The sequence below is a fragment of the Barbatula barbatula genome, assembly GCF_947034865.1.
Source record: "Barbatula barbatula genome assembly, chromosome: 1".
Lineage (NCBI taxonomy): Eukaryota > Metazoa > Chordata > Actinopteri > Cypriniformes > Nemacheilidae > Barbatula > Barbatula barbatula.
The window spans coordinates 20,389,699-20,415,641 of record NC_136766.1 but is presented as its reverse complement, the minus strand read 5'-3'; the positions used below and the strand labels follow the sequence as shown (position 1 = coordinate 20,415,641).

At 38.0% G+C, this 25,943-nt stretch overlaps 2 protein-coding genes across 2 annotated transcripts; one reads left to right on the top strand and one right to left on the bottom strand.

The window, feature by feature from the left end:
- Positions 1-1,799: 1,799 nt before the first annotated feature.
- On the bottom strand, positions 1,800-3,752 carry serf2b (small EDRK-rich factor 2b). The gene is made up of 3 exons (XM_079476959.1): positions 3,632-3,752; positions 2,405-2,513; positions 1,800-2,221 (listed from the first exon to the last, which is right to left on the bottom strand). Exons 1-3 carry the CDS (start codon positions 3,636-3,638, stop codon positions 2,155-2,157), a joined length of 183 nt encoding a protein of 60 aa, XP_079333085.1. The 5' UTR covers positions 3,639-3,752; the 3' UTR covers positions 1,800-2,154.
- A 1,333-nt stretch (positions 3,753-5,085) lies between these two features.
- Positions 5,086-10,213, top strand: polr2m (RNA polymerase II subunit M). The gene is made up of 4 exons (XM_079468259.1): positions 5,086-5,389; positions 5,647-6,198; positions 7,028-7,235; positions 7,469-10,213. The coding sequence occupies exons 1-4, from the start codon at positions 5,229-5,231 to the stop codon at positions 7,601-7,603; spliced, it is 1,056 nt and encodes a 351-aa protein (XP_079324385.1). The 5' UTR covers positions 5,086-5,228; the 3' UTR covers positions 7,604-10,213.
- Positions 10,214-25,943: the final 15,730 nt, after the last annotated feature.

Below are 25,943 nucleotides of genomic sequence, written 5' to 3'. Positions count from 1 at the left end.
TTTAAAGATTATGACAACTGTAGCAGTTTTAACAATTAAAGGAGTCTCAATTAATATGACTACATCAGCAACCGTTCAAAATAAAGTAGTTTTGACCATTGAGAATGTCTTCATGTTGTTTTCCTGCAAACTAGTCTTAACTCTGGGTAATACAATTGTGGGAGGTTGATTAAAATTACCCCTTCAAACGTGTTCTGTAAGCAAAGTTTGGGTTCATCAACCCAGAGTTCAAGGTTTAGCTGACAGTAGGTTAACCCAGCTTTCTGAAATACACCCCTGGGCCTGTATTCACAAAACATTTGATCTTAACACTAAGAGCTCTCCTAAACAACAGTAAACGCTTTTAGTTAAGGATTTCCACTTACAACAATGCCGCTGAGAGCAACTTTTACTAAGGAACAGAAAGAAATCATAAACTAACAAAAAAGGGCGGGGTTGACCTCGTTGCTATGGATGATGTCAGCAAGCTAACTGAATATGACCACAGTGATTGGCTGATAAAGGATGGGTCTCTGTCAGTCATTTAATCATAGAAATATTATAGAATGAGGTCTCATGCTGACATAAATTAAGATAAAATTGTACTCATATTCAAATAAAATATTTTAATATATAATTATCGCTGTATTCAAATTCAGATGATAAAACATACACTAAATTACTAATTGACAAAACACAATTCAAGTTCAATTTTTCACAATTCAAGTTTTTATTGTACATTCCAATTTATATAAATTAAACAGTTTTTTATTATTAAAGGTCATGTCTTTCCAAAAGTTAAAAGAGGTGGAAATGGCCTTTCCTGAAAGGCTAATTGTAATTTGGAGAAAGGTCTTTCAATACTAACCTGTAAGGAAGGCTGAGGATCAGAAAGACATTTTTAAGGAATACAGTAGGTATGAAAACCTTAAGTCTAGGTTTATTTATCTATTTTTTGTAAATGGACCTAAAGTTATAATTAGAATTTAAATATGTGAGTAGTATGCCATAGATCCCATTGGTTTTCACATATAATAAAGCCTTGGAAACCTGTCAGCCTAAAATGAGATGTAATCTGTGCTTCCACACCCACTTGACACTTATTACAAGCATACACATGCGCAGACTAAAGCTTAGTAACATTGCCTTAAAATCCAGAGCAGGTTATCTTTAGAGAGTAAATTGCTATGGTTAGTTACATACCCTGAAAGTTTTCTCCGGTTTTGGAACCGAAAGTTGAGGTTATCAGCTAACTAAACCTTAGTTACCTTTGTATGTCACATTACCAGCATTCTGGAATACCCCCCAGGGCTGTTGTTTGAGAGGAAAGTTGTTCTAGGAACCAGCAAAGATGTAATTTCCTCACACATTCATTCATTTATTTTAGCACAAAGTTGTAACGTGCTTTTAGAGGAAAGCTTCAGATTTCATGTTAATAGTCACAAACACACACAGTACTCTCTCCCTACAGTGTATAATAAAATAATGCTAGTAATAAAGTACAAATATAAAAATGTAACTATTACAGATAAAGCTAATCATGTTATATTAAGAAAAGCATATAATCTGGAGAAACTACATTATTCTAATGTAAAAATAAATTGCTTGTTAAAACTAGAACACTCATGCAGTTTAAACCAGATAAAAAATTAACATTGAATGTCCTATATACCCACTTGTGATGCGATTTTAAGTGTAACGTTGACTTATAAAAAAGTAATTATTGTATCATTTAAAAATAATTGTTTATGATATATGTAGTGATAGGCCTACCGATTGAAAAAGATTTGAGGTAAGAAAAACTAATTGTACCAAGCACACATTTTAGAGATGTAGTTTAATTACAAGGTGTGAATTAAAATGTACATTTTATCAAGAAGGGCACTTAAAAAGTATGAGATAGCAATGCCAGTCCAGATGTTTTGAAAGTGATATTTATTCGGGCTTGTTCTGATAATTTGTAATTTATCGCCACATATGAACAGAAAAAACAACGACAAATTATTACGCACTGTATTGGTGATATGCCCTTTTCAACACATTATGGACTTTGAGGTGAAACTTTAGAGAATCCAGGTCTACAAATCTACACAACGAAATATAATTTCTCATGACCAAAAGACTATCAGGCCATGTTGGTCAAAATGGCATGTTGGTCACAACGTCCTCCTTTGGTTATTTGGCCTTAGGATCCCCCTTGTCGTTTGCCTTTTTTTGCTTTTGTTGCATTATTTCAGCATCTCTGAAACAAACAAAATTATATTTAGTGACAATTACGCATTATCTACAGGTGGTGGATCCATGTGCAAATCCCTTACAATTCTAAATTCTTTCATAAAATGATGGGTGATGATCATTAACAAAAAGTGACAAAAACAGTCAGACGGTATGCTTCGTAGAAAAGCTTGATTATCTTGGGTTGTACCTTTGCTTACGTGCAGCTGAAGAGAGGCCATCTTCTGGTTTTTTTCCTTTGCCATGTTCAGACTGCTTCTTAGCATTCTTCTGACGAGCAAGTTCGCGCTGATTCCCCCCTACAGAACATGCATGTCTGTTCTTTAGTGATGATCTAATGTATCACTTTAATGCACAAAGGTCATAACAGTGGACAGCTATTAAAATGCCATTTCTTGCTTAAGCATGGGTTTTGATGGCATAGTTGCACATCAAACACTACAGGAGAGACACTAGCGTATCACCCTATACACTGTCACCTCTTCAGATGTCCAATCAATTGCAACATGCAAAATTGATGAATGTGTTTTTTCATGAACTAGGAGCAATAAAAATACATGAATAATTTCTGAGGTTGTCATAATTCATGCATGAAATAGTGACAGGGTGCTGAATGGATGCGCAAACATGGATTCGGAGAGACTTTGACTAAATGTAAAAAGCTCTCTCTCTCTCTCTCCATTTCGCTTTGAATAAATGCATCTGGAGCCTCTGCATGATGAATGAATGTAAACAGTAAAACCTCAACTTCTATTACATTTATATTAAAGGTTATAGTTGTTAACTATAATCTATTCCGTATAGCCTGAAGTTGAGGAGGAATATGGTAGAAGGCAGCTGTTATTTACAATCTATAAACATGATTCTGTGCCGAATACAATCCCAGCCGCTGAGAGGTGTGTGTGCTAGCAGCTAGGCCAACGTGGCAATGAGGGCGCCAGAGAGCTTTCATAACAACAACAACATTTACACGAAAAACGCCACGAAAAACTATCGATGAAATTAGAAAAACTCTTATAAAAACCTCTGTTAAAACAAAAAGCCCTTTACAATGTTTTTTACAATAACTATAAGTTGCAATTACTCTGATATTATTAGTTACATTGTAACGGAAGTTAGCTAATGTTAAGCATACCTTAACTTTTGCAAGGTAAACTTCTTTAACAGCATTAACATATTTTTGCAACATTGAATTATAAATAATATAAATTATCGTCGGTTGACCTCCACAAAACAGCACTTTGCCTGGTTAATGTCTTTGTTTAATTTCTGGGACTTTACAGAAAATAAGGCACCAGGCTAGTCAGTTAGCTTTGCTATCGAACTAATGGCGACAACGAATAATACATTAAGAACTCCGTTATATATTAATAAGTGCGAGTATAATCTCAAAAGATAAGTAAAAAATAATACCCACTCGTCATGATTCCTCTTTTGTTGTCGCCAGAGCGCAAAGCTCAACCTGGGGTTAACCCGTTCACTTATGATGACTTGCGCTATAACTCGGTTGTGGTTAGAAGGGATACAGCTACGGCCGGAAGTGATGCAAAATCTCGCCATTAAATGACAAAAAATAACATTAGCTAATGACTACAACTGCTCCAACACTAAACCTAAACTTACAATAAAAAAGGTAATTAACTGTTATCAGCGTGACAAAAATTATGCTCTATTGAAGTGCGCATGCCCAGTGGAGGTAGCTGTATCTATCGGGCGCCGTTTGTAAAATGAAATGTGTACCAAAAACCTGTCAAATTTCGTCAAATTTACCAACAAAACTACATAGATTTCACTAGCTTTACATAAATAATAAAAGTTGAAACATGTTTATTAAAAATATTAAAGATACATTTTAATGTTTTATCTAAATCATTAATATAAATGTAAATCCTGAATAATAATGTTAAATATAAATGTTAAATCTAAATCCTATATATAAATGTAAATATTACATGTAGACTACTTTTATTTCCATGATTTCAAAAGATAACTGTCTGATTGTACAGACTCATTCCACGTTTAAATGAGAGTATCCCAACTATATCATACAATATTAGGACTGCATATTGTAGATATATGTAGCCTACTATTATTTATATAGTTTAAGTCAATATTAAAAGGAAACTATCTGATTCAACTGGTTCTGGTCAGGCAAGCTTGGCTAGTGTTGATGTAAGGTCAGATAAAACCAAAAGAAAAAATAATGCCTTATTTATTGTAACTCTGCTTTAAGTGCATTGGCTTATTTGAGTGATTGAGGGCCGGGTAAATCCACCTGGGAACCAAACCGTAATTGGAGTGGTAGTCAAGGGCAGTTCTATATTCAAACTCGCCCTGTTACAATAGAAAAGTAGGCTAGTTGCAATATTTATTTATATTATAATCTGCGCATTGCCGTTGCATCATGTATCGCGTGCTCAGGGAGTAAGACGCAGTGAACACCACGTTGTAATGGAACCCCCCCCCCCCCCCCCCCCCATCAAATAGAACTCGATTTGTGCTTCTGTTACGTGGATAACCACCAGATGACGACAGAGCGCAGCGGTTGTTATAAAATCATTAGTTTAGTTTAGTTAAATGAGGTATTGTCGTTGTGCTTAGTAAGTGTGTATGAACAAAATATTAATTTTCGCCAACGTTTAATATAAATAGACATTGTTGATACAGTAAGAACATCGTGCTACTGATCAACACGCACCAATAATGGTCATTTCTATAGCTTATTTGTTTGTTTAATTTTGTCCCCTCTGTTAATTCCATTTTATCATTATTGTTGTTTTTTGTTTTATTCTTCCTGCGTGTATTATATGTTCATTAAATTTCATGAAATAAAAAAAAGTTCAACACGCGGCATGTTTTTGAGAAGGTCTTATATTTTGTAATGCATGTGCCGTTTTTTATGGCGTTGTCATCGCTGGCTTCATTGTCGCATTGTCACACATTGCGGCATCTGTGGCGTGTTGCGTCGGATGTCAGCAATATTAAAGCAGTAAATACAATGTATTGCAGGTTGTATGTGTCAGTGTGAGACTTTTATTAGTTGTTTATTATTCGCTGTTTTGATCATGGCGGCAGCGTGGACAGCGCCGCAAGGGCAAGTGGGTGATCTGAAGAGCAAGAGTAAAGATGAGCTCCTTGAGATACTGTCACGACAACAGAAGTTACTTTCTAATAAGTAAGCGATTTTACGGATATACCATTACATTGTATTTTCCACTATTCAAAGTGGGCAGAGCAGTTAAGATAGCTAACTTTAGGGTGATCATGATTAAATATTCTGGATCATTCCATATCTTTTGCTCCCACACAGAAATGATTTGTATAATCTGCAGTTACTGAGTAAAATCAGATCAACCGGTGCTTTCCAACAGAGTACAAACTGAAACCTGTTGTTTATATTGTTGAAGTAATTTTACGTCTGTGATCTGCTAGGATGTTTGTTCAGATGCTCCCTGATAAAGGAAGGAAGATTGCTGACTTTGTGGAGAAAGTAAGTCTTGCTCTTGGTCATCTGGAGAAGGAAGAGAGGAAACAAGCAAGTTTACTGTCTGCCCGAGCAGAGTTTCAAGCTAAATATCAGAAAGCCATTTCCAAGCGAAGGACAGATTTAGACTCAGCTATGGACACCTCATTCCACGACAAAAATGAAGCTGACGAGAACACTAATGCGGATAATCTACAGGAAAATGGTGTGTTTGACCTAAATGGATCTTCAGGATTGCAACCACAGGCTGCCACTGAAACACTAGAAACAACCTGTGAAAATGCACCAGCGTTGCTGATTCAGGACACAGGACTTGTGGAGGCATTTGAACAAATTACACTTTCTAAGAGTAACAATAGCTCACATCAAGACAAGACAAACCTGCCTCCTAGTAACACCATTCTGGGTAATCAACCAATGAAGAAGCAACATTATATAGAAGTCCTGGAGAGGACAGAGAATAGTTTATATTCAAGAAAGGCAAGATTCAAACCAAACCAGTGAGTGAAACTACTGTATTATGCTTTTTTATTGTAATGAATGAGTCTATAGACAGAAAAGCAGTATAGGGGCTGCTCGATTATGACACAAATTATAATTGCAATTATTTTGGCCAATATTGAGATCCCGATTATTATTAACCTTTAAAACAACATAGAAAATTAAAAAAAACTTTGCTTTTAAACTCTGAAATAGCACGTTTGAACCACTGTAAAGGAAAGGTGTGCGCTGTGGATTTATACAAAAAAAAGAGGATTCTTGCTAAATGAAATGCGGCATAATAATCGTTGTAATTGATGAAGGCTAAGATTGACGATTACGATTAGTTTTTGATTAATTGCACAGCCCTGAGAATAAATATTATAATACACAGTAAAATATTGCTATACGCAACCTCACTGCTAAATTACTCTAAATTTCATACACTGGACCTTTAAAAACTGTATTATTTACACTGCTGACCTAGAATCATTTCATGGATGTTTAACGTCATAGACCACTTAGAGTGGCTTCAAGTCTCCACTTGACCGGTTTTGTTAGTGTTCTAATAGTATGCAGCTTCAGAAATTTGCCTATAGACTATTTTGCAAGATGTAAACAACACTGGTCTAGAAGCACTTTCTGTTTCATGTGAAAACAAAATACAACCAACAGAACAGTTAGGACTGAATCACAATTATAAACAAACATCTCAGACATAATTATAAATTTAAAATAAATAAAAAACGGAAACAGGAAGTGAATTGGGATGAGTGTGGTCTGTCATGCAAAAAGGTCTATACTTAATAGAGTCCTCAAAATTGAGCTTTGTGTTTAATTGCCTTTCAGATTAACAATAAAATCAGGATCTTCATCACCTAGTCACAGCTCTGGCAGTACCACACCACTTACTGCAGAAGCCAGAAAACTGCAAGACAGAAAGCACCTGGATGACATCACTGCAGCTACACTTCCACCCCTGCGCCACAGTCCTGCCCAGCTGCTGTCAATCGAGGAGTCAACTGGCCTTCTGCAAGAGCAGACCAGAAAGTATGAGGTAGGCTGAATACATCTCTCTTACGAGAGATAACGGAGCGTAATCTCCAAGATGGCCTTAGGTTTGTGCAACAATCAAAGGGATTTTACTTTAAAGCCACTAAGGACTCAGACAAAGTTTTATCATAAAGAATTGACAAAAACCTGTCTGCTGTTTTTGTGTGGGTGTTCCCATCTCATTCCGTATTCAAGAAGTAGTACAGTCATGTAATTGTGTGTTCCGTTTTATTTCAGGAGTTGCAGGCTAAGCAAGCTGCCCAGAAGCTGGCAGATGGTCTTAGTATCAGAATGGAGAGCTACAACCCAGAAGGAGGCCCACTGGCAGCCTACAGAGAGGTGCATGATGATACGGCCATTGAGGAGGACTGATTGTGGGGCCCTACAGGGAGGGCACTGGCTTAGTGATATGTTTGGCCTCTTGCCTCGGACCAGCTCTAGGCCCAGAGCCCATGCTTCAGGACCCTGGAGAGAGGCTTTCAGCCTGTGGACAAGAGAAGGGCTCTTCATGAAATGCAATGACAATGTCTTCGGATAGAGAATAGAAAGCAGCTTTTGCTTATGAGGAACAACGGGTTGAATCCAGTTTATGCTGATTGTGTTAATGGAAAACTGCTCGACTGTTTTTGCTTGTGGAATGTAACAATCCTAGAGCAATAGATTACCTTGGCAAGCTGAAGGGGAAAAACGCACCATGTTTAGATTCGTAACCGAGAAAACACCACACCTTGATTATTTAGAATAATTCAATTCTAATCTTTGATATGTCAAGCCTTTAAGGGTGTGGTTCCTTGATGATGATATCATATTTTTGTGTGACCTTACTTTAAAATTATGCAAAACAAAGGCGTCTGCAAAAACCTCTACAACATGTGATCAGATCTTTAAATTGAATAACCGAAACCACACCTTCATAAACTAAAGGTGGAAGCACTTAATGTTGTCACTTGAGAGTAACAGATTGGGATAAGTTTATCTTTTTTCACCGGTGTTTGGTTAACAGCTTTACTAGTTTGATTGGAACAACGAGTCAGCCTGGGATGTTATCAGTGCTGACATCTGTGACATGCCTCAGATGATTAATATATGTAATGTAAAATATTGAGACTTGAAGGAATTAGACCAATTGGTGGAGAACATCTGGACTGCATTTAGATCGTGTTACAGCATGGTGAGGCAGTGCATGCTGGGATGGCAACAGACAGAAATATGTTACATATAACATGTCCAAAAACATCATAGAGGTGAAAACATTCTAATTCACTGTTAACCATTTATACTCTCAGGTTAGAATAGTTTTTTTGTAGCGTTCTTTATACCAAGAGGAAGAAAACACAATCTTAAGAGGTTTGAGTGGAGGGAATGAGAGGAAACTCAAATCTGCTCTGCGCTTGATGACCTGTGATAACCTTTAGTAATTGCTTTTGCTTGCTGATGGGAACTGCTGCCTCGAACAGAAAATACACAAACCTCGCACATCTGGTAGGTTAGTGTTTAGACACTGTTTGACGAACTCCAGATTGCCTTAACCAGACATCCAATGATAAATATGTCAGACTTGTCCAAAAAGAATCTCTTCTGTAGTGGTATTTTATTAAATACACCTTGCTAACAGAGGAAAAGAGACTGTTAGCAATTACACTGGATTCCTGTGTCTGGATCTATACATTGAGTTGTGAGTACATAGATATGTCTAACTTGGAATTTAATCTGTTTTCTAAAAGCCATTGTACTTAAATTCTTCATTTATCTGTAGTTTTGCTTGCCTTATAACCCCACGCCCATTGTTTTACATCAATAAACTGCTTGTGGAGTCATCTGCAAGTGGTTTTAATCTACCACAAGTGTGAAATCATGCCCTGGGAGAGTGGGCAGAATGTTTGTGCAGTGAGGGGGATAAAAGTGTGTATTTTTCTAGAAGTGCCCTTTTGCCAATAAAAATAAAAAATGTGTTCATGTAGCCAGGATTCAATTAGAAAGTGCAGTCCTATTACTTCCAGCTCATAAAATCATGTCTTATCTTTTCTCCTCTCATTTTAATGTTGTAAAGGATATGTAATAATTGTGAAGGGCAGGCTAAGGTTTTAGTAGTGTGGGTCAGATACCCTAGTTAGAGCTTTTTTCTTTTCTTTTGATGGAAATTGTTGCTTCTCATCTTATGTGTGGCATTTTAATTCATCGCTATTTTGTTGCAAACTTTTTTGTATCTCTTTCTTTTGTTTGTGTTATTTTCTATAAATCTTGTCTACAATATAACAGCACAAAACAGTTCACATACTCAATATCTCAATAACACAGGCAGAGACAGGACACTTTTGCAAAGATATTGCTGCTATACTCTCATAAAACTGCATGTTTACAGGCTGCACACATTTTTATAATAATCTCTTTCTGTCAAAAATAAATATATTGGATTTTTTTCCAATTTTGAATTATAATGAATGTTATTTTCTGTATTAATTTAACTCCATATAACTTCCTCTTGGTTTTGACGGAAATCTTGAACTTCCTGAACTGTTCAACTTAACATTTATAGTTTGCCATTTTGACCAACAGTGAACACACACGAGAGAGATTAAAACATCAGGTGTAAACATGTCTCTTTTGTCCACTTGTGATCCGATCGACCAAAAATCATCTTAATACCAAATATATTCATAGGAAAAAAAAATATTTTTAACAAGATATTTGCATTCAAATCTGTATACGGGTTGAGCACAGAAGTTGTGAATGCATGAAGGGTGTGTCGGAAACCTCAGTTTTGACAACTGCATTATTGGATTTATACTGTTGCTGGAATGGATTTGGATATTGAGAATGTTGTGATTGAGGGCGCTGTTCAGAGAAACTTTGTTTGTATCATTCCTGATTGTCTTCCAGCATTGTGGTCAGATGAATTAGGAAAAACATGACTACTCAACATCTGCTACTTCATCAGGTCCATGTGAATAAGTAAAAATGATGAACACACAACGGACTGGGAAAATGATTCATGGTAATGATCTCTTTTATAATTTGTCAATAATTACTTTGTGGAGATACCACAGTGAAGTTAACGAACCTGGTATTAATACTTTATAATTCATATTGCCTATATATTATGTAACTAAACGATTTATGTGATAAACCATGGTTCTGTGTCTAGGCTAATTAAAAAAAGAAGTTTAGTTATAGGGTAGTTTTTAAGGTATAACAGAAGATTTAGTTAAAACATGCCCATTTTGGCCACATAGTGTGTTCCTCCTTAAAATACCTTACATTTAATAAGCTGTTTTTGTGTGTCTGCAAAAAAAGAGACAGCAGATGGCAGCAGTGCTTCTGTGTTTCACGCGATCTGTAAAACCTCTTCTTTCTTGCTGAATGAGTAGATTCGTATCTTGTTTATGTTTTGTCTAAAGTGGGTTTTAATTAAATTATCCTCAGCCATCACGCCCTTGTCATATTGGTTTTAAGTGCATTTTACGGAAGTCATTAAGTCGATTAGGCATCATTTTTTGCTATTAGCAGGGACAGCCATTCTTTAATGGCTAAAGCTTCATGAAGGTAAGTTCAAAATTTAAAACACGTGTATGTTCAAGTTGTGGTTGTCTATTTATATCCAAGTTCTAATAACGATTTAATACTGCAGCCAGTAGGGCTTACACCTGCTAAAGATATGCAGACCAAATCCAATGGTTTCCATAGTCCACATCTGCCTAAACAAACTGTTGGTCTAGAAAGTTTGCATAACAATTACGAGATGGCTCGTCCATCTCACAACCAGGGAGATTAATTCCTGCCAAAAAACTGCCAGTATTTTGGTCAGTCACTGTCTGGGTTGGCACGGCTGCAAAGCCTGTCAAAAACTCACGGCGGTGAGGAAGCGTCTCAGCGGGGACGACCAGGGCTGCCAGGGCACGGCGGAGAAAGAAAATGGAGCCGCTTGCCCAACAGCGTGTGATCATAATGAGGAGGAAAATTCCCATTCTTGTATCCAAATTAATGTAACAACAACGTGCTTTTGTCCAAAATGTTCCTCCTCCCACTTGAATTTCTCAAAGGCTCTCCTATTTTCGACCATCAGCGGTACGGCGAGTTGCCCTGTAGGCCTACAGTTGCTTACTTGGTTTAATAATCTCATGTGCGATTTTGCATATAGACATCTATGCATGTTGTCTGAGTTTCTGATTGTTCATAAAGGCGAGGAAAATCGATTTTGGTTACCAAGCACCGAAGTATCAGCTCTAAGCAATGAGCCTCTTTATCTGTGTACATGAGGTCAATCTCAAGCTGTCTCTGTTGAATGCAGTGTAATGCTGATTTTAATTATTTTCATGCTATTCAAGTGAAATCATGCCTCCTCATTTCTGAATGCACCAATTGACAAGCACCAGGAGTGTGAATTAGCAGCTACTCGGGGAATACTGCCAGACATTACAAATGGTGAGTGCTAACTTCATTTAAAGGGTCATGAAATACAATCACTGAAATGTCAAATATTGTTATTGCCTACTTGCTTTACTGTGTTGCAGGTGTGTGCAAGGCAAACGGGAATTAAAATGAATGGTCAAAACGAGCCAGTTGTTTCAACTCGCCTGCACTCTTTTATCATGCATTTAGGTATTTTCCTGTGGTCAGAGTCTCTTATGTTCTACGAATCCTGCACAGGTTGTAAAGAATTGCTCACTGGGTCTTTGGTCTTACAACCGAATTAAATCATGCAGTAAAACGAGGCAGGCCTCCCTACCCCAGCTCATAACAATAACAGAGCCTTGATATGAAACCATGGTCTTGTTTATATGCTGTAATGTTGTGCACATGCCAAGACACCCTTGTGAATGCTGGGAGCCCTGGAGTTTCTGACTGAAGCAAGGCTGCCGCGAATCTTAATAGAAGTTTTAGGTAGATTTGCGTGTTTATGCACCTCCTAGTTTGTTTATTTTGAAGCATTCTCTCAACAGCCCTAACCAAAGCTTTATCTCCTCAAATGTTGTGAAAAAAATGTATTTTTTTAATGAGAAAAAATATGCTGTCCAAGCCAATGATTTCAATCTGTGGAAATTTGACTGCTTTCAATTTTGATAATTATTTTGCCATTTTAAATATATTTTAAAAGCTTGACATCATGAGATTCTAGTTAAAATTGTTATGTAGACACGGTCACAGCTTCCTTACTGTATTTTGTAAAAATGAGTCTGTATAACCTTTGACATGGCCTGTTTATAATGAAATGCTTCATAATAATTCAAATAAGTGGAATGCACACCTCCTTGTTATGGCCCGAGGAGTGATTCAAAGGATATAGAGTTCATCTGATGCTTTAATTACATTTTAACAGGATGTTTGTCTTCCTGTGCTTTTCTGTTATATGCCAATATAAAACGAGACATAATTGTACACAGGACCGTGACAATTGTTGAATGTATCTCAATCTGGCAATCGCTCATTGCCTCAGGATGGTAATGTTGTCCTTTACAGGTGCCACAGTTTAGAGTAATATGAAGTGGCCTCCCCTCTCCTCTGCTGCTTTTTTACCATTGTAATTTCTTTTTTCCACTTTGTTCTTTTTTCCTTTCCCTTGCTTTTGTTTCCTCTCATCGGATTTCACATCCAGTGTGGGACCTCTTCACAGACAGATGGTGTCACTGACACGTCCAGTGCCCTGTTCACTCGCATATCAAATTCAGTGTGTTGGGAACTTGGAATATTCAAGCCTCGCTCTACAGCGGAAGGAGGATCCCTGCAAAAGTGACAGGTAATTTTACGCCTCCCACTGATCTGGTGTCTCATCATGCTTTGATAAGCATTGTGAATTTCATGGGAAGGAAGAGAGATGACACAAAATGGCTGGCTCTGCAGGGTGGAGTGTTTTTGGCCCCTTTTTTGACATCACTTCACAGAGAAAAATGTCATCGCAGACAGTTATTGAAATACCTTTAATGGCAGTCATAATTCTGGATGTTCTTATCTTTGAACATTAATAAGATGTTTTCTTCAGTCATCTGTGCTGTCAGCTGTCCTCACTTTGTTCCCTTGAGACCATCTTTTCCAAAGCTCATTTGACAGCTTTCCATGCGGTACATTCCTATGGATAGTCCTTTCATACAGACCATAGAAAACATTTCTGTTGATGTTTTATTTATTATCTTCTTTTTATACCTTCCTGCTCATTCTCCTTTAACTTTTTCCTCATTACTTTGCAATAATAATCATAAACATGTTAGAAATGTGACAGGAGAGAATCCCAGATGTGATATCCTGGAGATGTTGTATGAGCGCAGCTCACATCAGAAGCTTCTCACCGTTTCAGAGCCGTCACTGCTTATCAGCTCATGCTCTGACAGCTCCAGCTTGCTTTCCCTCTTGTTCTCCTCCCAGTTATGTCAATGAAATGACCCTTACTTGCTTTGAGATATAGCACTTCTATATAACATTCCAGGGAAAACAGAGGAATTTTATGAGGTATAGCCATAGCTCCTGCCTTCAGGCTTAAACATAACACTAAACAAAAGTACATTGAAGTAGCTTCAGGTTTGCGAAACAATTTGTTTTTGGGGATGAGTTATGTTTATGACATTTTCTGAACAATGTTCATTGGCCGAAGAAGGGCTGTTTCTTGGTAAAATTGTGTGCATGCGTGTTTAAGACCAACACCCAAAAGAAAGGGACAAATAGAAACACACACACAGAGAACCTTAGCAAACTATATATGTGTATTTACAATAATAGCTCTGAGGTCCTGAGACAGGAAATGATGCCATTAGAAAGATCTCAGCAGAACAAATCACCATCTTTTAAACATCTGCACTCTACCCATACTCATCTGATGTATGGAACAGTTTAAGCCTTAAACACATCTTTACTTAATCACCGCTTGAGTCATTACTGGTATTTTTTTGGCTTTAATTGAAATGATCCATTTGCCTGTATGAATGGCGGTATGTCAGCTTGAGCGCATTGAACTAGAGTGATGAAACCTTTGTATTAACTGTACATGCACACGGCTGTGACGATGGACGAGTCATTTGTCCACCCATTAAGCTAATGTGCTGTCCCACTTCGGCCACATATCACTGAGGGTGCATAGGGGAACTCTCAAAGGAGGTGGCTCTGCTGAATTCAAGCCAAGCTCATTCTCTTACCTTAACCCTGCCAAGTCATTTTAAAGAACGTCTGTGTAGCTTTGTGCCAACACTGCATTGGTAGCAAAGACTATATAGCAATTGTTTGGTCACAATAACCAGAGCCCCTTAAAACGGCCCTTCTTGGCTTTCTCCCTTTCTCTCTATCTAACTTTTCCTCCTGCACCCCTTTCTCTCCCCAAATGTTTTTGCCCAGTGTATGATTCTCACTAAAGCTCATTTCTAGCCTCCCTTGGGTGTGGATGCCATTTCGGGTTTGCCCAATATGATAATTCTTTCTGTTTCCATCAGTATTATTGCTTACAGCATTATTGCTGATTTCTCATGATATGAAGCTTGAATAACTCGATGCTTTCTGTCTAGGCATGCTCAGTAGGGACTAGTATGTTTTTTCAATGGGGCCAAAACAAAAACCGATTAAGAAATGGGCTAAAACCTTTCTCTCTCTGAAATCATAAATATGTTTGTGGGAGTGTGGGTCCAGTGCAGAGCTCTTTTAATCACCCACTGTTAAAATGACTCCACGCAGTCTGCCCAGAAAAACATATCCTGCAGTGAGAGAGAAAGGCTTCCCTGCACAACCGTGGCCGATACACCCAGCTCTGGGTCAGAGAGGTCTATGTGACATCATCAGAACTGGACAGCTCAGCGCCAAGAGCTCAGCAGAACTTCTTTCCTGATAAAAGCGCTGTTGTGTTAAAGGGATAGTTCACTCAAAAATGAAAGATCTGTCATCGTTAACTCAAGAAATTTTTATGAAAGTTGGTAACTGAACAGCGCAGGCACCCATTCATTTCTTTTGGATGGACACAAAACCAATGCAACTGAATGGGGGCCAGTTAGCAACATTCTTCAAAATATTTTATTTGTGTAATGCGGAAGAAAGAAAGGCATATGGGTTTGAAAAGCCAAGAGGGTGAATGATGACAAAATTTTCATTTTTGGTGAACTATCACTTTAATGTGTGAGAGAGAGATCTGATCAACAGCTGTGGATTGTGAACATCTAAATAAGCTATTGTGATTTGTGATGTCAACTTAAAGTGATACCTCACCCAAAAATAAAAATACTGTCATCATTTACTTACCCTCTTGGCATTTCAAACCTGTATGACTTTCTTTCTTCCGCATAACACAAAAGAAAATATTTTGAAGAATGTTGTTAACTGGCCCCCATTCACTTGCATTGGTTTTGTGTCCATACAACTGAAGGGAATGGGGGCCAGTGCATGTTCGGTTACCAGCTTTCTTCAAAATATCTTCTTTTGTGGTCTGCGGAAGAGAGTCATAAAGATTTGACATGACAAGAGGGTGAATATATGAATACCGAATAAAAAATTTGTGGTAAACTATCACTTTAATGTTGATGACTGAAAAGCTTTGTAAAAACTGTGGTATTTTACTTCATTTTCCTTTTTTCTGGCAGTTTTAGGTCTAGACCTTCATATTCTCTTATCAAATCCGTAAACATGGGATTTTCCGTAATGATCCATTTATTAAATAAATGTATTAAATTTTAGATATAAATATGTGTAACAGACATCTTTATTTAGCTGTTTGCCAAACAGCACCAGCATCCTGCCAGCTGCCGCCTTGAACCATTCTCTTATTCCTTTATTTTCTTGGTTTCCAATGATCCTGTTCTCGTTTGTTCATTCCTCCATGCCAGCTACCACCCCACACCCTTGAAGTAAAGTGCCAATGATGACATGAATCATTAATCATTTCCCCTGACAGAATCATGTGAAACACATGATGGCATGATGCGAGTGAGCACATTGTTTTGTGTTCATACTAAATGTCCAATATGAGGGATGCTTGCCAGCAATGACTGGAAACAGCAAGATATGGCATATGTAATGATAGTGCCATTACCATCATTGTATGTTTAAATTTTTTTTTACTTTGCCTATAATTCAGAAAATGTAATCCAAATCTTGTTTAGTTGTTGTTTATATACTATAGATCACAGATCCTTATGACCCAAAATGCAATTTTCATTCCAAAAACCTCCAACTAAACATCCTTTCCTGTCGGCCAAATTTTCAATGCGCTGCTTTAATAAAACAAGACTTTTTTCATTTGTTTGCGTATTGAGAAATAGCTTCCATCTGCTTGGCTGCAAATACACCCACCCTCATTTCCAGTGGATTGCATATTAGGACTGAGTGAATTCCATATGTTTGTATACCTCATTGGCTCCAATTTGTCACTATGAACCGTTGCTGAATGAAATAGACTTTAAACAGTGTTACACTTCATTACAGGATACTTGCTGATCATATGCATAACTTTCTCTCTGGACATAATAAAAGTCAAATAAGAATAGCTTTTTTATACAGCATAACTCCGCTCTATGATCAGTTAATTTATTTGTCTTCTAAATAGGATGCCTGTATGATTTGAACCTTCTTTCCCTTTATAATTTGTTCTTTGATCTGAACCACATTTCCTTCAGATTGAGTCAATTGAGAACAAAGACGAAATCGACACTTCACCACCTCGAATAATTTGCAGTCTGTATGTAATCGGAGTTTACTTCCTCCAAAGCCCAAAATATGCTTAGTGTTTGGATGTCCTTGATCCAACTGCTTTTTTTTGGTTGAGGCCTGGCTAGGTGCAACATGTTCCGAACAGTGTTTGTCTTCTCTTCCATCCTGCTGTCTATAGACTGTGTAGGCATTCATCACTGAAAGGCAGCCGTATTTACAAGCCTTCTCTCTCTTTATTAATCTCTCCCAGCTGCACGTGTCTCTGTGCACACTAAACACCTCCTGGGGCAGCCGGCATCTCCGACATGTGGGCCGGAAACGGGCTTTTTAATCCAGTAAACCACAAATAAACCCCATTAAAGAAAAGAAAGAGTTCTGAAAGATAGATTTACAGGGGGCATTTTTTTTAATTGTTGTATTTACTGCTCTCGTTTTAAAGCTTTTATAGTGAAAGAAGACTCCGGCTCTTGTATGAGACTGGGACGTTAAAGGCTACTAACTAGCCCCTAATGATCAGTCAAAGCGGTTGGATGCCCTGTGGACTGAAATAACTGTTTTCTCATCACTTATAGGAGAGCTGCATATAAGCTCCAGGCACTTTCACGTGAATTAATCCTTTGTGGCTCTTTTTCAGCGTTTAGCCCTTGCCGGCGGAATTCACAATGTTATACCAAAGTCTGGAGATTCTTCTCATTTCTCGGCCTCTCCTGCACCGCACACTCTCCTCCCCCCCTCGATCTCCTGCTCTCATCGTATGGCAAGAGTCCCACACTCACAATCAGCTCAGGCTCTTTGCTTGTTTTGCTGGGCTCCCCCACCTTCTTTTTTCCTTCCCTCTCTTCCTTCCTTTCCCAGAAATGACACTGTCAGATTTTGAAACATCTCTTTCTCTGTTGGCACTTGCTTTGCGTTTCCTCTGTGTCTATCTGTTTCTCTTTTGGGAGGACCACACAGAGGGATGACATGCGTGAGGTTCGTCCGTACTGGGTGGCCTGAAAGCCTGGAAAACGTGGGGCGACAGGATCGGTCTTCAATCAGCACGAGAAGTAATGCGTGTGGACAGTGTAAAACCAGTCTCCTGGAGACCTCGGCAGAAAAAAGAAAACCTGGGTAATTGCTGTGTGGTACTGTCTTTGGGTACCGTCTAAAGGCTCTCCAAACACCCCGTCTGATATCGCGACAGCGATGAGTCTTGCTCCTCTTCATCACATTATGCACTTGAAAGCCCTTCTGAACTGTCAGACCTCATGTTGATTCAGTCTCATCTTAGGGGACAGGAGGCTCATTCTTATTCAAATTAAGGAGTTTTCACCCCCTGGGAGGCTTGTCAGTGATCTTGCTATTATTTTTTAAGCCCCAGTTCCACCAGTGTGAAAAAAACACGAGTAGAAGGTTGTTACACAACTTCTTCAGCGAGCACACGCAAGCACTCAGCAGTTACAGCGAGCACACGCAACAGCTGCATGTTGGATGAATAGAACCAAACATGCTGTTTCATGCAAATATGTCATTTTGTTGCCATTGAAAAAACATTTATTTAGATTGTGTATTTTGAGTAACAGATGTTTCTACAATACCAAGCAGTATGAGTGACAGTTATTTTCAATGAGTCTAGATTGAAAGTTTATTGTTTCGAGTACAGATTGCACGATAGCTTTGTAAAAAATAAAGAGTCACTTGCATAATCAGACCATATTAGATCATACTAAATTCTGTTTGTGTTCCCTCAATTATGATCACTTCCCCACGGAATTTGATTTGCCAAATAGTAAACATTTACAAGATTTATATCAAAGCGATGTTTGAAAAACAAACAATAGTATGTTAGCTTTGTTCTTCCTTGGAGAATGGTAGTGTTATTTTAAAATCCCTCACTTGTCCAAGTTGCGTATGTTCGCTTGTGTTGACAGAATCATTATGGAAGTCCACATCGACCATGTGTTCATATTTCTTTGTCACTTCTGTGAATCTGTGAATTATCTGTTTATGGGAGTGTGTTCAAAGCTTTGAACATTTGCATTAGGAGAGTATAAAAGCGTCTTAAGGGACGTTTACATGACAATGATGTAGTTCGCATTTTTGAAAAGTGTCACGTACACACAACAACATTATAATACACTACAAATGCACACAAGCCTAGCCGGCCAAGTATGTTAAGCAACACAAACATAGTCCTATGCCGCATTGTTGTTTTGGTCATGTACAATATGCTTTTAGACTGTTTCGTAAATAATTTCGTAATAAACATTACTGCGCATGCCCCAAAACAATCCAATTCTGGAACACATCCGCAAAGAATAGAGTCCCTTTAGATGATTTCTGATAACAAGCAAAATAAATAACAATTACATTAGCTAGCAAGTTTAAAGTAAACCATTTAACTAATTGTTTATTTATTACAATTATGATACAATACAGTAAAATATTAATATATATTAATATGAATTTAAATTAAATATAAATAGTTATATTATTAGCCACTAGTCAGACTGATCAACAAACACAAACTGGAAGTTAACTCTGGGTCAGACACCATTTTCACAGATTTGTGTTTTTGTTGCTTAAAAAGAAACACTGTTGTTTTCAAAAACTTGCACTTTAAAACTTTTAAAATTTAAGGCCTCCAAAACAGGATTGTCATGTAAACTAAAAGTCAAATTGCATAAAAGGTTTTCAGTTTTTAGCTGAACGTCCCTTTAAACAGAACCAGGTCTGAGATCAGAGCTGCCATTATTCAACGTCAACTGAAGGATCTTCTTCGTTCATTTGTTTTTTCTGCTCTATCACTGCTCTCCATCCCCTTCTTAGAATGAAGATCGCCTATTGTAAACTTTGCTATGGACCTCATTCATTTTCATAGCATTGTCAGAGATGGGAAACCGTGGGTAATGTTATTTTGGGGATGAAAGAATGAAAAACACTGTCAAATCCAATTTCCTCAGCGTTGTTATACCACAGCTGTTCGTTGAGGAGAATGGTACAGACAGCACAGCTGTGAATCATAAGACCTGAAAATATAAACTGTTTAGTAGTAAAATTCACTGCACTTTCTGCCAGGATTGTGCCATAACATTCATATGAAATCATTTTAATCCCAAGGACAATCTATTGGAGGAGGGGAGGTTTTAATACCACTGTCTTGCTTGCGTAAGTGTGATGGATGTACGCCTGGCTGTTGAGACATGAAACAAGAGGTTTACATCCTGTGGTGTGCGTTGAACCTCTTTAAGCCAGAGTAAAGCACCGGCCAAAAGATATTTAGGAAGTGAATGGAATTCGGTTAATCTCGGTTAAATGTTTGCAGGAATTTCAGCAAAGGCACTGTTGCACTCATGTTACACAAGTATCAGCTCTCCACTTGTCCCTCAGTTTGAAGCCAAACATTTTCCAGATTGATCCCAGGAAAAAATCATGCCACCTATCAGTGACAAGATCTGAAGACTAGTGCCAAAAGTTAGCTCAGCTATTCATTTTCAACATGTATCTCTGGTCAGATTTAAAGATAATGTTTCTAGGCCTTTTAATAGTCATTTGCGATCCTTATGTCATACGTTTTCCTAAATATGTTTAACACGAGGTCAGTTTTTTTTGCGACACATGGTGGGGGTTCTAAAAATGTCCATAATAGCTACAGTTGCTGTCATAGAGAGACTGAAAGCTCAATTATTGAGCTTACAAACAGCTGTGCAAGTCTGATGTGTTCTTCTGGGAGATCAGGTGGCCCGTAGAGCTCCAAACAAACACGTTTGTGTCCTTTGCAGGCTGAGTCATGGGATCGCTGGGATATGATCTGGAGGAGACACGCAGGAAATGAGCCGATGCTTTCATGCCCCTAAATGCAAAATGACCGAAGCTCCTTCCTTTCCAACGTAGGGTGTCTTCAAAGAGAACTGCAAAGTGACTATGACTCAAAATCAACATTTGTATTCTCTTCTGGTAATTCCTCTCATCACACAGCTGTAATATTGAAAGAATGCAGGTGTAAAGACAGCTTTGTTTGGGATCGCGTCAAGCCCAGCAGTTGACAGCTGGACTGCCCCTGATCCCCACCCTAATACTTATGCTCAATTATCACAACTTCATTTAATTGGCCCAATAAAACAATCCAGCTGCATAAACATGTAACAGAGGGTGTGAGATTTAGAACAGGGATTTCTCCCTTGCCATGGATACGGCTGTCTGCCAACGCAAATGAATCATTTCACACTGCGACGTAGTGGTTTAAAGGTGGCCGAAATAGAGGCACCTTGCTGGGACTACGTGTTGCTTTCTTATGCATCCATCACAGTGAACGACCCTCTTCCCAAATGGTTGCCCCATAGACTTTGTGCTGCCCCATTTGTGGTGCTTTCAAGGGACGTCGTGCTGTTGATCTGCCCGTTTGGGGTGTGAGGATGGGGGCTTAACGTTGAGGTGACATGGGGGAGGGAAGCTGTGATAGAGTAATACCATGAACTGCCCATTTCAATAGCTGTGAAGAAACAGATTTTCAGAACATTTCTTCCTTTCCCAAGGATGTTGTGAAGCATATAACATAATATAACAATTGTGATTCTTTCCTTACATAGAGTATGTAAATAAGAAAGATTATTCTGTAATTATAATGATTTCATTTTGCAATGCAGTGCATCACAGATCTTTATACACGTCTCCAAGGGTTCAGACGTACCTCTGCCTCTTGAGAGGTGCAATTGGATGAATTAGACATATTTCTCTGTTCTGCTCAATGTCTCTCAAAACTCTATGCTGAGTGTTGTACGTTCTGACACATGTTGCAGCTCTCTCTTTCGTCCCAACAGACTGTCCCACCAGCCATCCAATCATAGCCGATTAGTTTTAAAACTAACCAGAAAGCTTGTTTCCAACCTGAGCTGACTGGAAACAATTCTCCATACTGCAGGTATGATATGGGTTCCCTTGTGCTCTTTCCGATTAGCATAAGGGTGAGAGCTGTAGTTGAAATGAAGCAGAATTAAATCCTCTTGGGATTAGAAGGTATTTTTTCTGCTGAACACAAAAAAAGTGATATTTGGACGAATGTAGTCAAACAGTTCTGGGGCACTTTTGACTACTATAATTGGAAAAATGTTTTATGTAGTGTGTGCATTGCTTTACATGCATGTGTGTCCGATCGCAAATGCCTTTGCGTTGCGTGCATTTGCGTTTGCATAGGCCGTCGGTGGGATGGCCATTCTGCAGTTTGACAATGTGTTCTACTGGTCAGTCCGCCCCTGTTTTGGGGTGAACTATTCCTTTACACAAAGATGAACGACTGCAAACCTACATTTCCCATGCAAAACTGACTCAATATTGCAAAATAGAAATCAATATTATAAGTCTACCGTTGTGAATAGAGGTAAAAGGTGACACTTTCAAACACTGATTTTTAATGTTCTTGCTCAATATTTTTCTTGCTCAAAGTTTTATTTATTTTTAACTTAACAAAGTTATGAATTGCAGCCTTAATTGAAAAGACAGTGATTTCTGTCTGGTTGGATTTAAACGTGTGCAGGATAATCTCAGCTCAGTTGTTTTTAAACCAGACCTTTTAAATGTGATATTGTCCCTCAAGGACATGTCGTTTAGCCTTGAAGTGAGAATGTGACAAAGAAAGACCTGAAATGTTTTGCTTGAGAAACGATCTGATGCTGAGAGAAAACTTTTGGTATGGCAAGATTAAACAACTTGGAACGCTGGCCTATAGCATAATTCACTTTGAAATCATTTTCATCATTCTGAGGAAAATAATTATTTACGACCCTGGTGGTGATGCAGGAATAGGTTCAATCCCCTTTCCATCTGTGTCCAATCCCAGCTAATGCTATCATCACCTGTTTCTGTATGCTTGAACATCTGGATCACGTTAAAAAAGCACACACACACACACACACACACACACACAAGGTGCATTATTTTCTGTGTGTGTGTGTGTGTGCATGTATTGGCATTTACTTTACATTTGGCATGCTTTTTTTAAATAAGCTGAAACAACATATTAAAATCTGAGATCACAATGAAAAGTACTGATTAAAAGGCAATACTAAGTTATTATCGAGAAACCAGACTCCGTGGGGATTCAAAATGATCTTTTAGGAGCTTGCCTAGAAGTTGTGAATCGAAGTCTGGATGCTACAGAACAAATAAAAAACAAACCATGATTATAATTGATATGCTTGTTTCAAGTAATCTTTGCAATTCAATGAATTTTCCTCACAAAAATGCAGTGTTTGTTTTCCATGTGAGATTTCACAAGCTACTGGTAATTCATAGAAATGTACAAAATCTCATAAAAGTGCCTAAACAAACACAAAATACGCTAGCCATTGATTTGCCAGCAAACCACTTATTAAAACATCTGTTTCCTGATTTTAATTGCAAAAGGGCAAAGCAGGTGCCCTAACTGACAGTGTAGTTTTAGCCTAAAATATGCCTTTGGGACCACAACACAGCTGCATCACATTTTTAACTGTGGTACATCGATTGCCCAGAGTTTGGGAAATACTCTGTTAGGAAATCCTTTCTCTCGACAACAGACTGGAATCTCTTTATCCATTACTGTTCCTCCCATGAACGGCAGCTGTGCAGCTGGTTCAAGCTGGGAACTGAGCGCGTCGTGTCTGTGGTCAAGAGGGACGTCAGCCCTCCCATGTGCATGTAAGGAAGCGATAATGTAATGCGATTGGGACCGTATTATTGTTGTATGAGACAATGTCAGAGTGATGTCAGAGGAAAGAGGAAACTAGCGAACTCCCAGCTAAAGGCGCAGAGGTCTGAATGAAGTTGGCTCATGACCAACATGCTTGAAGTATTTTTCTTTTTTATGCCACTTGATTTTCTCTTGATCATTTTGAAATGCAGGTGTTGAAATTACATAATGACCAGAATTGAGTTTACCTGCAAGGGGTAATTATGTGCTTTTTTCTTTTAAGTGTTTTGTTTTTGTGTATGTTCTTCGTTTTGGCATAAGAACAAAAATTGTGTCAGTCTTATAACAACACGGACATACAATGTGCATAGCATTGGAGGAGGATTAAATTACTCATTCGTATTCAGACTCGACCATTTAAAAAATGTTGACTGTGATTTCATTAATGAAATGAATGAAACCTGAGGTCTGAAATGTGAAAATTGTCCAAAAGCAAGATGCTGAGCCAAGTATGGGTCAAATTTGAATCTGAAAACTCAATAAATAAACTTTAATTTATGGTTTATTAGGATAAATACAACTATTTAAAACTAATCTGAGAGTCCAAACAAATTAATATTGAGAAAAGGGCCTTTGAAGTTGTTAATCAGAGGTGCTGTAGCAGGCCATTGCTAAGAAGAGACAGCTTTGTTTTAACGCTCTCAAACGGCTAACGGTACAGTTCAGCATGCTGACGGTACGATATTTACAAAATATCTTCATGGAACATGATCTTTACTTAATATCCTAATGATTTATGGCATACAAGAAACATTTATAAATTGTTTTGTTGGCATAATACAATGTTTTGTTGGCTGTTGCCACAAATATTCCTATGCTACTTTAGACTGATTTTGTGGTGCAGGGTCACATATTCGATTATTTCTGTGAAAATGAAAAGAAACTTTGTCTAATTATGTCTATATTTGAATGGCCAAACACTCACTGGCCTGTGATGTTAATAACCGTAATCAGATAGAGCAGAATGAGAGAAGTGTCTCCCTCTGGAGGGGGAGCATGTTAAAGAGGTCATTCTGCATCTCAAACCAGCTGACATTTCTCTACTTATCTTGATGTAGACAAAATGATTATTCCAGGGTGCAGTCCCATTTAAAAATGTCTCCATTTATAAATGTGACGCATTAGTTTTAATAACGTTTTGGCAAAGTATGGAAAATCGATACATATTTAGAGATGATTCACATACCAGAATTGACAAATGTTTAATCAATCCTCTAGTTCTGTAGATGGGAAGGTTGTATTGATGTCTCTCAGCATAAATCCTCTTAAAGAGTAAAGGCTAACGATCACTGAACGATACTTATCAGACTCCATAAGTGCTTTGTCTAATAAATGTGTTACTCTAAGGAGAGATATTGAAATGCCGATCATGATGGATGTAACATCGTTATTTAACCTTGGGCAGAGTCCAAATTAGTTGAATCAGTGGATATGTCAGGGATCGCAACGGGAGGAGAGATCATAGTGATCAATAGGATCATTTCCACTGAAAAATGGTTTAGTACAACATGTTTTAGCTCTGCGTGACCAGCATATAAAACGGGTGTGTGAAAGGTTTGTTTTAATTTACTTCGTACTACCAGATGAAACAAAATATTAAGAAATAAATCCATTAAAATGTCAAAAATGAAAACAAAAATCTCTACGCAGCAAATGTTTGCAAAATGCTGAAATATTGTAACTTTTGTGAAGCGATTTTTCACTATTGTCATGTAGAAATATCTGTGTGAATTTGGTACATTGTAATCATATGAGACAATTGTCAATACAATTCTGTACAGACTTCTGAGGAGCGAAGGGTCAATGACACCATTGTATTAATACTTCTAAGTCTCTTTGACAGCAACCCTCCAACAGCCAGGATGGATTGGTTTACATGCACTTGTTGAAAATCTGCAGCAGTTTCTTTGTCATAATGCTAAACTATAAGGAAAAGTCCCATCAACGCATTTGGAACTGAGTGAAGGAAAATGATTATAAACAGTTTGGACTGATGTGAACTCTGCTGTGCACCACAGCAGGAAAGTGACCTGTTAATGCAGCTCTACATTTCAAAGCTCTGCGCTGTCCTTTTCTGTCCTTCCAGAAAGTGCTGTGTAATGCGGCCAATTCTTATCTTTATTTTTGTTGTACTGACTAAAGATATCAATTAGCAGGCGGCTGCTGGGAAAGTCCACAGTGTTTGTTTCTTCGGGAATGTAACTTCAGTAGTTTCACTATTTGGTGCTTCTTTTATCTCATATCTGAAGAGCTTTTACCAAAATTTGACAAACTTTGAGTCAGCCTCTTGTCAAACCCCCGTCTGATTACTCATATTTTACCTGAAAACTCAGGCCCACTCATCTGAAATGACCTGAGGAGAACCAAAATGAATCTCGCAAAAGGGAAGCAATT

Bases quoted from the DNA above. Each gene is read 5' to 3' on its own strand.
- polr2m (XM_079468259.1), top strand. From the start codon at position 5,229: ATGTGTCAGTGTGAGACTTTTATTAGTTGTTTATTATTCGCTGTTTTG. The intron at 6,199-7,027 runs GTGAGTGAAACT...ATTGCCTTTCAG, and splicing joins GCAAGATTCAAACCAAACCA to ATTAACAATAAAATCAGGAT. The intron at 7,236-7,468 runs GTAGGCTGAATA...GTTTTATTTCAG, and splicing joins AGCAGACCAGAAAGTATGAG to GAGTTGCAGGCTAAGCAAGC.
- serf2b (XM_079476959.1), bottom strand. The intron at 2,222-2,404 runs GTACAACCCAAG...TGTTTGTTTCAG, and splicing joins TCAGCTGCACGTAAGCAAAG to AGATGCTGAAATAATGCAAC.